The sequence below is a fragment of the Taudactylus pleione genome, unplaced genomic scaffold (assembly GCF_031769625.1).
Source record: "Taudactylus pleione unplaced genomic scaffold, aTauple2 ptg000638l, whole genome shotgun sequence".
Classification (NCBI taxonomy): Eukaryota; Metazoa; Chordata; class Amphibia; order Anura; family Myobatrachidae; genus Taudactylus; species Taudactylus pleione.
In genome coordinates this window covers 2,451,404-2,467,323 of record NW_028285040.1, presented here as the reverse complement: position 1 = coordinate 2,467,323, position 15,920 = coordinate 2,451,404, and the positions used below count along the sequence as shown (strand labels likewise).

Here is a 15,920-nt window from a genome sequence, read left to right as displayed (position 1 = left end):
CTCTGTGAGTCCAGATTGGTGCTCTGCAGTCTGAACTTTTAAGTTTTCTTGTCATATCAAGGGCTTCGCATTCTATAGTTCTGGGCTTGCCCTGGCTCTATCTGCATAATTCTCATACTGACTGGAGAAACTCACAAATCACCGCTTGGGGATCTTCCTGCTTCAGCTCTTGCCTCCAAAAAATTCTTCCAGTATGCTCTGCAGTACCGTCTCATCCGGATACTCCTCTCCTCCTTATCAAGAATTCACTAATGTTTTCAGTAAAGCTGGTGCTGATATTGTTCCTCTTCACCGTGAATGGGATTGTGCAATTGAATTAATCCCTGGGATATCTCCTCCCATAGGGCGAATTTATCTGCTATCGCTCTTAGAAACCAAGGCCATGACTGACTACGTCCAAGAGAATTTGGAAAAAGGGTTCATCCTCTCTTCCACCTCTCCAGCTGGTGTGGGCTTCTATGCGCCCCTGCATAGACTACAGGGGGTTGAATGACATCACCATTAAAAACTGCTATATTCTCCCTCTGATTACAGAGCTTTTTGACCGAGTCAGTGGAGCCACCATCTTCTCCAAATTGGACTTGCGAGGAGCATATAATCTCATACGAATTCAGGAAGGAGAAGAGTGGAAGACTGCAATAGAACACCCGCGATGGTTGCTACGAGTATCTCAGTATGCCCTTCAGTCTCAGCAATGCTCCTGCAGTATTCCAACATGTTAATGAGATATTTTGCGATCTGTTTTACAATCATGTTGTTGTCTATGTTGATTCTCATATTCGCCAATGATCTGGAAGAACATAGCTGGCAAGTAAAGGAGGTACTGACACATCTCCGTTCCAATCATCTTTACTGCAAATTGGAGAAGTGTGTCTTCGAGGTCAACTGTATTCCCTTCCTGGGATATATAATTTCAGGTTCTTGTCTGAAAATGGACCCAGAAAGGCTCCAAGCAATTCAGGAATGGCCGCTTCCTAATACTTTTAGGACTGTTCAGTGCTTCCTTGGGTTTCCAAACTAGTATTGCAAATTCATAAAGAACTTTTCCACCATCATTGCACTTATTACTGCTCTCATCCGGAAAAGTGCTAAACCACCCCGATGGTCAGAGGAAGCCTTCCAAAAAATCAAACAGAAGTTAATTTCCGCTCCTGTTCTTCGTCAAACTGATGTCCCACAACCATTCATCTTGGAATTTGACACTTCTCCCCGTAGGAGTCGGAGCTGTGCTGATGGACATCTCTACCCCTGTTCATTTTTCTCCAGAAAATTCACTCCAGCTGAGTGCAACTACTCTATTGGGGATCAAGAACTTCTCAATATTAAGTTAGCCTTGGAGGAGTGGCGCTATCTGTTGGAAGGAGCTGTGCATCCCATTTCCATTCTCACAGACCACAATACCTCTTATATATTAAGACAGCCCATTGTCTGAATGAGAGGCAAGCCAGATTGGCTCTCTTCTCACTATTTAACTTCAAATTGTCTTTTCGTCTATGGGTCCAGAACCGAGAGGCTGATGCCCTCTCTCGCTCCATGGAGAAAGAAAATGAGACTACATCCGCAGAAAAGCATCTCATCATTGATCCAGTGGCATTCTCTGCAGTCAGAGTAGAATACTCACCACCTGATGGGAAAACTTGTCAAACCCACATTACACAAGAAACTGCCACATTGGGCTCATACTTCCCGCTTCACAGGTCATGATGCAAGCATACATTAGACCTTCGAGTTCATTTTCAGGTCTGGTGGCCATCTCTCAGAAAAGACATCCAAGACTTCATTGCCTCTTGTAACAAATGCGCCCAGAATAAAGTCTCCAGCTGGGCAGTTACTTCCTCTCTCTGTTCCACATCAATCATGGTCACATCTGTCGATGGACTTCATTACCGACCTCCCGATTTCAAACAAATTCAACACCAGCTGGGTGGTAGTTGACAAGTTTACCAAGATGGCTCACTTCATTCCTCTCACCTGTCTTCCATCAGCTCCCAAGTTGGCTCAATTATTCATACAAGAAATCTTCAGACTCCATGGACTACATCTGGAAATGATCTCTGACAAGGGAATTCAGTTTGTCTCCTAGTTTTGGCATTCCTTGTGTTCTTCACTTCAAGTCAAGCTCAATTTCTCCACTGCCTACCACCCCCTAATGGCCAGACGGAAAGAGTCAACCAACATCTGGAGTCTTTACTTTATTTATACGTATCCTCCCCTCAGGAAAACTGGGCTGAACTACTTCCTTGGGTGGAATTTTGTCAAAACAATCAGTGCCATTCTTCATCTGGTTCCATGCCCTTTTTTGGCCACTGATGGCCTCCACCTTGGAGCTCCTGAATTTCAGCCTCTTCCTGCCTTACAGGTTCCAGCTGCTGACATCTTGCATCACTTTTCCAAGATCTGGAAAGGGATCCTCTCCTCCCTTGTGAAAGCTTCTGAGCGGTACAAGAAGTTCGCTGGCAGGAAAATAGCAGTCCCCAGTCTCAAGCAAGGAGATAGATTTTGGCTCTCTACACAAAACCTTCGGTTAAGAGTTCGATCCATAAAATTTGCAGCTCGTTAAATTGGGATATTCACCTTTGAGTGTGTTATCAACACGATTCAAAGTCAAGCTACCTTCATTCCTGAGGATATCAAATTCCTTCCATATTTCTTTATTGAAACCACTAATACTCCAACAGTTTCATTCAGAATTTTCAAAGGCACCCAAGGTCCAGACTCATCGTGGAGTCAAATACGAAGTGGCAAAGATTCTGGACTCTAGAATCCATAATTGACGTCTTCAATACCTGTTCGACTGGAAGGGCTATGGCCTAAAAGAACCTCTGGCCTCTGATGTCCATGTTTCTCAGTTGATATGAGCATTCCATTCCAAGTTTCCGCGTAAGCCTAAGAGGTGTCCTGGGGCCACCCGTGAGGGGGGGTGCTGTCACGCTCTGGCCCTTAAAAAACACTTTCTTACCTCTCCAGTGCCTGATCAGTCTAGTGCTGAGGTCCGCTCGTGCTGTGCATCACTACCAGATAGCACAGAGGTCCGCACCCGGTTGGTACTGAGGCCTATCTGTGCTGCTTCTGCCCCGTCCGCTAAGTATTCTGTCACTGAGCATGGAGATGGCGCTTTGCAACTCCTTGCTCACTGCATATCTTCCCAGCATGATGACATACAAGCTGCACATCAGAGTTCCCTCCTAAACCACAATATGGGCGCAGCCATTTTGGACTGTCACCTGACGTTCTTCCTCCACTCAGAGCACTGCTCCCAGACTTGCTAATCGCAGCATCCAATCCCTGGGGATCCTCACTTGTAAATTTAATTTCCTGACTGGCCTCTGTTGCCAGTACAACGTCCCTACTTGCTGAAGTTACAGCTCTGTGTTGAGGTCCCAGGTACTATGTATCTGAATGCTTCCAGTTCATTATATCCAGTTCCTAAATCTGGTAAACAAGTCTCCTATACCATCTTGCACACTAGTCTGGTTTTACCACTGAGACTTGTTCTTACTGCCTCCATCGGTTCCAGCCGATACCTCCAAACAGTTCCATCTGATGCCTCCAACAATGGACTCTTATCAATTAAGTTCTTCAATTCATCAACATCAGTCCCAACTGCAACTGATCAAGTTCATCGAGTCATCAACATCGGACCCAACCGATCAAGTTAATCAATTCATCAACATTGGACTCATTTGTATTAAGTTCTTCAATTTATCAACATCGGTCCCAATCGATCAAGTTCATCAGCATCGGTCTCAAACCGATCCAGCTCTCCATCCAGCATCATCGGTCCCAATCCGATTCTGCCCATTCCTTCAGTATTATATATCCAGTCCCATTTCAACCTGCTGTTCAATAAAACCATTCTATTCCTGTCCTCGCCTTCGGCCCATCATCCACTGCCGTATCTCTACCTCCTCACATCAATGCATGAGGAAGTCCTGGCTCAAGCCACCTAAGTTCCTTCACACCTCTGAATTCTCCTCTTCAGCCTCCCATGCCTGTTCCAACTCAAACCAACCCTCAGGCATGACAGTTGGTACTGGTACCATGGAACCAGCTAAGAATCAGGCACAGGCTACTGGGCTTACACCTGATCTTGTTGCTCACCTAGGACACCAAGAGGTGGTACAAGGTCAGGTAGTACAGTTTCACCAAGAACTGACTAAGCGGATGGATAATATTCAATTCAAAATTTGATGGGAACCCCAAAAATTGCAGGGGTTTCTTAAAACAATGTGAAATACATATCGGATCCCATCTAACATCTTACAAGGAATTTGTCAAGGCACTCCGCTGAATCTTCGACGAGCCTGGGAGAGTGTCATCTACATCTTCAGATCTTCTACATCTGCATAGGGTTCAAATTCTTTAGGCCAGTATCTGGTGTAGTTTCAAATGCTGGCATCAGAACTCTCTTGAAATTATGAAGCATTCTATGCAGCCTTTTGGCACGGCTTATCCGACAACATTAAAGATTTTCTAATTAATCGTGATCTCCCAGACAAGTTAGAGGATTTAAGCTCTCTGTGCACCAAGGTGGACTTACGTTTCAAAGAACGAGCTATTGAGAGAGGGAGATTCATTAATTCCAAACCTCGTGCGACAGTCTTGCCTCAGTCAGTTTCTTCTCCTGGGGGCATGTGTGTATTGGTTAAACATTTAGAGACTTAAGGAGAAGGTGGCTGCTATAAGTGCAGTCCTTTATTAGTGGTTAAAGAGGTCTCTTCTAGACTTTAAAGTACTTTAGGTAGAGACCTTGATTCTAGGACAAATGTAGAGAAAAATAGAACTTCAGATGGACTTGAATCAGAGAAAAGACATGAAGTAACTTTCTTACCAAGCAGTTATCTGCATGGGTGACTTGCATTTTGGTGTTGAGGTAATTGTAGTTTCAAAGAGGTACAAATTAAATGGTTTGAAGGCATTGCCATGTGGAGGGCATAGTACCCAGAATACAAGATGGTGACATAAAATGGTTTGGACTGGAGGCATTGCCATGTGGAGGGTATTGTACCTAGTATAGAAGAGTACCTACTTTTTTATTACTTAAACACATTTAGCCCATTTGTGCTTTGAGATGGCTCTCCATATCAGCTTCTTGAGTATTGATCTATTTGGTTACTATCCAAGCTCATCTTTTATTTAACTTAACTTGGTTGTTAATAGTATCTGTGTTATCTATGCAGAATATCTCTCTGCTAATATATTGGATAATCACACATTGTGTACTTTTTATGGACATAGGATCGCCTGACTGAAGACTAATGGTGCATACACACGGTCAGATACAGTATGTCAGATGAACGATTTGTAAACGATTGAACGTTTTTTTACTGTATTAAAATGAATGGAAATCGTCCAAAACTGACTGCAAACACATCAGATATCGTTATCTGACAGACGGGGAATGCGCATCGTTCATCGTTGCACACATGTCAGATTTTCCTTCAGATATGAACGATTGAACGATTGAACAATCGTTATCGTTCAGACCTGAAAAAAATCTGACTGTGTGTATGCACCATTAGGGTCCGATGCAATTGACTGTGGTTTCCATAAGATTTCTGCTTGCAAACTATGGAGATGCGAAGAGAGGTCAGCCTAACATAACTAGCAGGCACCTCACGTCTAACTGACTCGGCCCCTTAGAGTGAAGCAATAATTAACAAAAACAGTAGTAACTGGTTAAATATTCCCATTTGGTTTGTTATGAAATTAAAATTCAAGTTTACCTTAAAAAGTTATATTGTGCATGGTCTTTTCTCAACAAAGCAGTGTCTGTTATATCCATGAAAATATATAGATCTTCTTGATCATAAATGTCAGACTCACTTGGATTAAGTGTTTCATGTTTACCCTGCCTTTTGAATAATATAAGAATTCCACTTAAAGACGCATTTGAATCCTGCCAGAAAAAATGTATGAACTATTAAAATCAATTTCTTATTTGAGTTCAGCAATTGAACAGTTGACATAAATGCATTCATTATATATTCATGAATTTATCAATGACCGTTGATATATGATATGATTACAGCTGGGCTATTTATGTCAATACATTTATTTCTGCTGGCTTTTTTTGTTTATTAATTATAATCCTGTCTTCTGTCTCAGAGCTGTTCCATATTACAATGTAATCAGGAAATAATTGATTTGAAATCTTATGTTTATTTGAGGTTACAAATTTTTATATTACCTACATATTCAACTACATATTTCACCAAATATTGCTACATATTTATGTACATGATACTATATTACAATTCCAGTTCTAATTCGCGATAACCATGTGCAGTAGACCTCAGAAAATTGCTAATTAAGTTTCAGGCATTGGGGAGCAGGAACCATAAATAGAAATACATCATATGAAGTATCAATGAAAGCCTTAATCTCATGATAAACTGTCTATAAAGTCATTGGTGCAAAGGTTTCCATAGTAACAATTAATGATTAACTTGGCTTCAAAGGCATTTAATGTCACACAAAAAAAAATGACAATATCATAATTTCACATCATACATGCTGCTTGTTAAAAGGTGAAAGTGAATGAATACATACACAGTGATAGTGTTATCCTTCAAGAATACCTAACATAATATCATTACATTGCCCCATGCCAGTTTGCAGCATACAATAATTTAATAAAAATTCTAAAATGGGTCAACATTATTTCTATGTGTATGAAGTATTAATGTAACAATGGCTATTTTTAAGTCTAGTGTAAAACTATAGATATGTTTGGTTTATTCTTTTTATGGTATATTCTTCCTACCACTGGTGGACATGTTTTATGGTATATTCTTCCTACCACTGGTGGACATGTTTTTATGGTATATTCTTCCTACCACTGGTGGACACGTGTTTATGGTATATTCTTCCTACCACTGGTGGACACGTGTTTATGGTATATTCTTTCTACCACTGGCTAAAAGTAGAAAGAGGGTTTCATTCCAAGAACTGCCCACTAAATATTGAGTCTGTAGTTACCATCCCGGTGGTCGGGATGTCGGCGCTCAGAATAGCGGCGCTAGAATCCTGGCAGCAGCCGGAATCCAGGCTCCAGAATCTTGACGATAATTAAGGTTAGACGAAGGGTTAGGTTAAGGGTTAGGCACTAGGGGGAGATAGGTTACATGGAGGGGAGGGTTAGGCTGCGGGAAAGGTGGGTTGGGGGGAGGGTTAGGACAGTTACTGAATTGGGTCGGGATTATGACTTTCAGGATGCCGCTGTAGGTCAATGTTGTCTGGAACTTTTGAAATCCAGGGGTCAGAATGAAACCCGTGGAAACAGATAACAGGGTAGACACCACTTGAGCAGTTACATATTTCAAAAGCACATAACCTCTGCATAGTGTCTAGCTGGATCGTGACAATTAGAAACATGAATACTTTTACCATTTGGTTTCCTAGTATATCTATTCTGTTTGAATAATGCAAGGTGTAAATTATCTAAGATCATTTTACTTATTCCAGTTAAAGAAAAAAAAAAGTAAAGTAAAGAATACTGACCTTGGATGGGCACAGCTGGGAAGAACCATTCTGAAACACCATTGTAAGAATAACGGCTTTAGTTTGATTGGTATCTTCAAGTAATGTGCACTGCTGCTCTGAACTCATGGACCAAAACTGTATCTCATCACTTTTAAAAATCTTATGCTGCTTCCCTAGCAATTTTCTTGTCACTTCATTTTCTGAAAAACACGACTTGGGTTTTGGAGACAAAAAAGATTTTAGTCTAAGTGTAGCACATGAAGATCCTTCTTTATTTTCATAGTTAATGTCATCCAGTACTGAAAGTGTACTTCTCTGTTTCTGAATTGGTTCAACCTGTGTAACTGGAGGGGCAGCCAACAGTTGGAAATGATTTTGATCCATTACACTGTCAGTAAAGACATTTGTGGTCATTGGTGATGTGGAAATTTCATGCTTCTCTGGCAATGCAGTTACATCAGACTGTAAAATAAATTTTAAATACAAACAGCCGACTATTAGCATTAATGTGTAGTCAGTTTGGCAGTTAATGTTCATTTGGCCATAGAAATTAAGATGGATTATCTACTCTATCCTTTTCCTTGCCCTCTATTACCTGTTCAGATGACCTAATCTCCTCACAAGTCAGTTCAACACTGTCTCCGATGCTTTTTCCAGCCTTAACTCTCTCTCCCCCCACTGGTACCATTCTATAAATATTCAAAGACTCTATTATTATGCATGTTCTACCAGGATCCTGTTGTATAAAGTAAATGTTGCAATTGCTATTATTATGCCTATGCAGCAGTATGCTGGTAGAACAGAGTAAATGTTGCAATCCCAGAGAACACACCACCAAAGTACTATTATTGGGAAGGGAGTGGAGTTTTGTACATGGGTTATTTAAAGTGGAAAATCCTTTGAAGTCTCAAGTTCTGAAAAAAGTTTGTTGTCAGAGTATTAGCCAATATAAGGACAGTTCGGACTAACTTTTTTTTGTGATGAGGAAAGAGCAAAGGCCTTTTTGCCAAGAACAGAGAACACTATCTTACACCTGGGGGGTAAATTTAATGTACAGTCAGGTCCATAAATATTGGGACATTGACATAATTTTCATATTTTAGCCTCTATTCACCACCACAATGGCTTTGAAATGAAACAAACAAGATGTGCTATAACTGCAGACTTTCAGATTTAATTTGAGGGTAATTACATCCAAATCAGGTGAACGGTGTAGGAATTACAATGGTTTCTATATGTGCCTCCCACTTTTTAAGGGGCCAAAAGTAATGGGACTATCAACTCAAAAGCTATTTCATGGACAGGTGTGGGCTATTCCCTTATCAATTAAGCACGTAAAAGGTCTGGAGTTGATTCTAGGTTTGACATTTGCATTTAGAATCAGTTGCTGTCGACTCTCAATATGAGATCCAAAGAGCTGTCACTATCAGTGAAGCAAGCCATCATTAGGCTGAAAAATCAAAACAAACCCATCAGAGAGATAGCAGAAACATTAGGTGTGGCCAAATCAACTGTTTGGAACATTCTTAAAAAGAAAGAATGCACCGGAGAGCTCAGCAACACCAAAAGACCCGGAAGACCACGGAAAACAACTGTGGTGGATAACAGAAGAATTATTTCCCTGGTGAAGAAAAACCCCTTCACAACAGTTGGCCAAATCAAGAACACTCTCCAGGAGGTAGGTGTATATGTGTCAAAGTCAACAATCAAGAGAAGACTTCACAAGAGTGAATATAGAGGGTTCACCACAAGATGTAAACCATTGGTGAGCCACAAAAACAGGAAGACCAGATTAGAGTTTGCCAAACAACATCTAAAAAAGCCATTACGGTTCTGGAACCACATCCTATGGACAGATGAGACAAAGATCAACTTGTACCAGAGTGATGGGAAGAGAAGAGTATGGAGAAGGAAAGGAACTGCTCATGATCCAAAACATACCACCTAATCAGTGATGCATGGTGGTGGTAGTGTCATGGTGTGGGCATGTATGCCTGCCAATGGAACTGGTTCCCTTGTATTTATTGATCATGTGACTACTGACAAAAGCAGCAGAATGAATTCTGAAGTGTTTCAGTCAAATGCTTCAGAACTCATTGGACGGCGCTTCACAGTGCAGATGGACAATGACCCGAAGCATACTGCAAAAGCAACCAAAGAGTTTTTTAAGGCTAAAAAGTGGAATGTTATGCAATGGCCAAGTCAATCCCCTGACCTGAATCTCATTGAGCATGCATTTCACTTGATGAAGACAAAACTGAAGGGAAAATGCCAAAAGAACAAGCAGGAACTGAAGACATTTGCAGTAGAGGCCTGGCAGAGCATCACCAGGGATGAAACCCAGCGTCTGGTGATATCTATGCGTTCCAGACTTCAGGCTGTAATTGCCTGCAAAGGATTTGCAACAAAGTATTAAAAAAGTGGGAGGCACATATAGAAACTGTTGTAATTCTTACACCGTTTACCTGATTTGGATGTAATTACCCTCAAATTAAATCTGAAAGCATGCAGTTAAAGCACATCTTGTTTGTTCATTTCAAAGCCATTGTGGTGGTGAATAGAGGCAAAAATATGAAAATTCTGTCAATGTCCCAATATTTATGGACCTGACTGTATATTAATTACCGCCTGATGATGACGTAGGACGCTGCCCGGACTTGGCTTTGCGGACCCCGTACAGTATATTATCGCTCGATCACTGTGGATAGTGTTAACTCCTCCACTTGTTTCTCCAACACATTTCACACCTTATAGGTGATTTTTCAAGGATGTTGAAGTTGTTATGCTTTCACATATGGTAAGTATAAGTGTAAAACAATATTTAATAAAGATAAAAAAAGGGAAAAATAAATTATGTGCAGATAAGTGTTAAAAGTAATTATAAAAATACCTTTAGCTCAGTGGTTCTCAAACGCGATCCTCAGGACCCCACATAGGTCATGTTTTCTAGGTCACCTCGCAGCTGCACAGGTGTATTCATTACTCACTGACACATTTTAAAAGATCCAGAAGTGGAGCTAATTCACTCACTTGTGATTCTGTGAGAAGACCTGGAAAACAAGCACTGTTTGGGGTCCTGAGGACAGAGTTTGAGAATCTGTGCTTTAGTTCAATATCGATATTTAACCCATAGGATTCCAGAGTGTTTAGTAAATATATCCACCGGGTTTCTATTTTTTTCAATGTCTCTGTTATATCATCACCTCTCCAATTTTGTCTAAGTTTCTGGATGCCAATAAATCTCAGTCCTTTTGGGTTCTGGTCATGGTATTTAAAAAAAATATGCTGATAAAGTTGATAGGCCTTTTTCAATATTATGGATGTGTCCTGACACGTGGGTTTTAATTTACCTTTTAGTTTGCCCAATGTATTGAATTCCACAAGTGCATTCTAACAAGTAGATAGCTCCCTTGATCTCACAGGATATTTCTTCCTAGATGGGAAATTATTTTCTGAATTAGTTGATTTGACCTTGCATTTGTTGCTTGGTTTCTACATTCTGTGCAGTTAGTACAGTAAGGGAAGCCTTTTTTGCTTTCGTAAACTCATTGTTGTTCTACAGCAGGTAAAAAAACTCTGTGTCAAATGCTGTTTAAGATTCTTCACTCTTTTGTAAATTACTTTTGGCTTGGCTGGTAATATTTTCTTCACATCATCATCAAGCATAAGTACTGTATATGCCAATGGCGATTGATGATTTCTTCAATATCTCTGTGGTTTCCGTTAAACTGTGTTATGAGTTGAATTTTTGGCCTTATATTTTGTCAATTCCTTTCTATCTAGTCTTTGGACTTTATCAATTTCTAGTTGTAGAGATTTTTCTTTATAACCTTTTTGGATGAACTTCTTTTTAGATTTTGACTCTGTTTTTTGAAGACTCTGTTCTCTGTGCAGTTTCGTCTCAGTCATCGAAACTGACCTCCAGGAGTGGAGGAGTAACACTATCCACAGTGATCGAATGATAATATCCGGGTCCATAAAGCAAAGTCCAGGCAGCGTCCTACGTCATTATGGAGCGGCACCTTCACCACATGTGCAGGAACATAGTCGGAGAACGCCACAGACAACAGCGGACCAACTGCACCAGTGCTAACTGTTGAGGACGGAACTGTCATCGGCTGTAAGCTAGGCATAGATAGGGCCAGTGGTGTCCAATGCAGTGGCATTCATTCCATCAGGCCTAAAGTGCGGTGCAATTATCTGCCATACCCTGTTTCCAACACTCCCTTGCCAAAGGAGTATAAACATTAATTATATAATTCTACAAATTTTGATAGAATGTTATGCTTTCATATTTTAACGTTTGTTAATATACATTAAAACTATCTTTATACAAATGAGCTGCTACACATACACTATTAGCGCAGAGAACTATATATACATATTGACCAGGGGGGTAAAGTTTATTACATGTCAGCCATGCCAGCGCTTTCAAGCCACTGCCATCTGCCATGGACTGGGGGTAAGATTCAGCTCCAAATCAATGAAAATAATACGGTTGTTTTGATCTTTTAAACTGAACACATCGTGGATTCCCGTTGGTCGACCTGCGCAAAACATCTTTGGGAAGAAGTTATGCATCATTTTATGTGGTTATTTTTTTTGCCTAGCCAGGACGTGGATACTACATGGATCAAAAAGGACTATCGCACTGTAAATAGAGGAGTAATAAATAGGTAAAATAGGATAGCATAGGGGGAATTTTTTCAATTAAATACTTATTCGGAGTGTGTATTTTAATTTTTTTTTTGTTTGTGTTCTACAGGCACACTGCAGATGCCAGAGCACACTGGTACTTCTGGTTCTCCAAGTGCCAGCATGCTCTGGCAGCCATTAAAATTGGGCATGACATGGCTTGCTGGGACCTGTAGTGCACCGGTAAAGAAAATATATATTTTTCTAATAATCAACATATTACCATGTCACACCCACTGCTTCACAGCTGTGGAATGAGCCCTAGTAAAATCAGAATGGGCCTGGTTTCTCCTGAGGGGATTTTTTTCTTTTTATGAACCCAAACCTTCGAGGGAGTGGAGCACTGTGCTGATTGGGCCTGCCCTGTTTTGCACTAGGCTCTTCCTGTCAAAGGCAACTTATTTTTTGGGATGTTTTTCCAAAAGCGCCTCAGTAAACCTGGCAGTTTATATTCTTTTAATGTAAAAAAAATTGGGACGGCGCATAACTATTTAAATGGGGGTTTGGCACCAGTTTTGAGATTAGTAAATCAGTGAAATGCAAAACCAAAGAAAACCTGGTAGTTTTGCAAAGTACCATTTAGTAAATGTATCCCCTAATTATAATAGCTAGACATCGTCACGATCATTTTCAATTAAAAACCATGGCCCTCATTCAGAGCCGTACGCTCTGAATGAGGGCCGGGCTCCATTTTCATGGAGCGTCCTCCTGGACGCTCGTATAGCTGTGGGTCACCACCCACAGGCTATACGAGCGTGCATTGTGATGGTCGCGATGGTCGAGACCATCGCGACCATCGAATTTGCGAGCCGGAGCATGCGGTTGAGGTTTTCAACCGCAAGCTCCGGAGTGATTTTGGCTCTATCAGAGCCAAAATCACTCCCACTGACATCACTAGTGATGTCAGTGGGCCGGCTTCTGACGGGAGGCGTTCCCGTGGGAACGCCCCCGTCAGGGAGGCACGCCCCCGGCACGCCCACCAAAGGGGGCGTGCTGTCAATCAACATTGACAGCACGCCCCCTTTGATCGGACACAACGAGCGAAGGACTTTCCTTCGCTCGTCGCGTCTGGCGCATGCGCACGACGGAGCTCCCTCCGTCGTGCGCATGCTCAGTCCATAACATCGACCCACTTGCGAGCGGACAGCCGCTCGCGAGTGGGTCTGAATCAGGCCCCATGTTTGCTATAATTGGAGGTCAACTGAAGGTCAAGCCCAGATTCCCAATAGTCTTGCCAGCTGGGGCATCTTTGACCCTGGCTGGTTTCCCACCTCTAATTATGCTAATTTTAGCATCAGTTCCATTACACTCCTGCATTTCAAATAGGGATTACTGTGTATAGACTGTTATTATCTCTAACCTATTAATAAACATTTCAGCAATAGATCTTCGGTGCCGTGGCATCATTAGGCCGCTTTATTTTCTTATAAATATTCAATAAAATATTTTTAATCCATTCTTGACAAAAAAAAATATCTTGTATATATCCATAAGTAGTGATCATTAAATTTTAGTCATATTGTTGGGGGGATTCAATTATATGGGATGGATGCGATGCTGTGTTCCAGAACAGCACATCGCTTCCAACATCGCAAGTTTTTTACCCCATGGTGGTACTCAGGAGAACTTGCGATGTTTAGGTGTGCAGTAACTTGCTGATATGTGCGCAGCTGAGCATCATGGTGATATAAGGTGGCACATCGCCAGTTATTTAATTTCCCTGAACAGACTCTAATAGAGTAGTGCCCTTAGTGGGCAAATTATCATGCAATTTGGTAGAATACTTACTATGATGTCTGAGATAAGCATCATTTAAACATAGGAATGGCTGTTTTATTCAGTAAGCAAATATTTACTATTGTATAAAGTTTTTTTGTTTTTGTCTAGCAACATGTCTATCATCAAGCCCCAGATTAATTATTTGGAAGTCCCTTTATGCCCTTCTGAGAACATAATGGTCTGGCACAGAAACCCTGGTTTGGGCTGCACTGTACATTCGTCACCAAATGCGCATACTCATGACAGCAGAGCTAAGGGCTTTGCAGGTGATGCAGGCGCTTCCAGAGCCTTTAGTTGCCATTCTACAGTATATACAGAGGGGAAACTTCAAGCACTAGTAAAGATGGTAACCTCTCACAGAATTACATCATAATGCACCTTTGTGCAACGACTATGCCGAGCATGGTGCAAGAGTGGATTTATAGGTAGATCACCATCTTTTTATTGTATACTGTTTTTAGCATATTATTTTCCTTATAATGATTTTATATTATTTTCTTGAGACTTGCCTTATCATCCCTTACATAATCTCCTACGGAGAATGTATTCTTGCCATGTATTTCTGAAATGTTCGCTGAAACAAAGAATTGATAAAACACAGCACTAAGCAACAAATTGAAATATAAAAAAAACAATATTATTCAAAAACACGTGGTTAAAAAAAACCCAAAAAACATGACAATCAGTACATAGCGTGAATCAGCCAGTGAATGAACCTACCAGTGAACGAACATTTTCAGGTTTAATACAGTAATCTTACATTTTAGTGCATAGAATCTTAGATTAGATCTATTGACTATATTTTATTGAGGTATGTCATATTATTCATTTACGGACTTACCAGTTCATTTGCTAGAATTGTGCGTTCATTCACTGGTAATTTCTACACCTCCCGTTTTATGGTTGTAAAATTTAAACTATTCTTTCAATCCGATGTGCAAACGACGCTATGGGCATGCCAATATCCACTGAATCCCAGAACAAACGATATAGTGCGTACACACCTTGCAATCCTTCAAACGACCAAACGATATATCTTGCATCATTTGGTCATTTCATCGTTAACTATATATATAACGTTAACATATCACCTAATCGTCCGGCAGGGCATACACATTAGACGATTTCAACAAAATCAATAACGATATCTTCAAATCTGCCTGCACTGCAGGCAGATCTAAAGATGCGATGAATGACGAATGGGAGCGCACGATAGTGCGTACACAATGAACGATGTAGACGATTTGTCATTCCAATTCAGCTCAAAACTGTTAGGATTTGCGGTTAGCAAATCATCTTGGTGGCAGCTCCCAGTCATAGTTGTTACTGGGATACTGCATCATGTCCTGTCCTTTTTCTGGCTTTTTGCAGGAAGCTGAAAATCCTGTCTTGTCTGTGTCAATTCATAGCCTGTCATTCATGTCTGTCTGTGTGTGTGTGTGTGTGTGTTGTTTCATGTGTTCAGTAATTAACTAGCTACTTGTCTCTCTGCAGAGAAGATACACACATGCCTTTGATTAGGAATCACTCTCCAGGAATGGTCTCGGATTGGATCCTGCATCTCATAAGTACACAGCCAGCCCTGATCTCAGTGCCGGTTATACTGTGTCATTATCATTGTCTGACATGCTGTGTTTGTTGTTCATTTCTTAGAGGTCCTAGCCGGTCTTCCTAGTTTCACAGTTTCTGTTTATGGAGTTATTTTCCCAGCTCCCAAGCTGCACCATTGCCGATGATAGATGTCAAAAACGACCAGCGGGTACGCGTGCGCATCGCTGGTCATTTTCGACATTTACATGCCCGATTTGCTAACGATTAACAAGTGATTGAATGATAACGAAGTCGTTATCGTTCAATCGGCCTGTTTAATCGCTAAGTGGATACCCACCTTTAAATTTATTTACAGATATACAATTATGTACAAAGGAAAAATATATTTAAAATCAATTTGATAAACTGGA

The 15,920-nt window shown here is 40.9% G+C and overlaps 1 protein-coding gene across 1 annotated transcript in view; it reads right to left on the bottom strand.

Moving 5' to 3' along the window:
• POLN (DNA polymerase nu) overlaps positions 1 to 15,920 on the bottom strand; it is a 208,292-nt gene that overhangs the window by 173,570 nt on the left and 18,802 nt on the right. Inside the window, exons 4-7 of the mRNA XM_088454950.1 lie at positions 14,469 to 14,533; positions 13,435 to 13,491; positions 7,504 to 7,947; positions 5,727 to 5,899 (exon numbers count right to left, since the gene is read on the bottom strand). Of these exons, the coding sequence (XP_088311076.1) occupies positions 5,727 to 5,899; positions 7,504 to 7,947; positions 13,435 to 13,491; positions 14,469 to 14,533 (739 nt within the window). The remainder of the gene's footprint in view (positions 1 to 5,726; positions 5,900 to 7,503; positions 7,948 to 13,434; positions 13,492 to 14,468; positions 14,534 to 15,920) is intronic.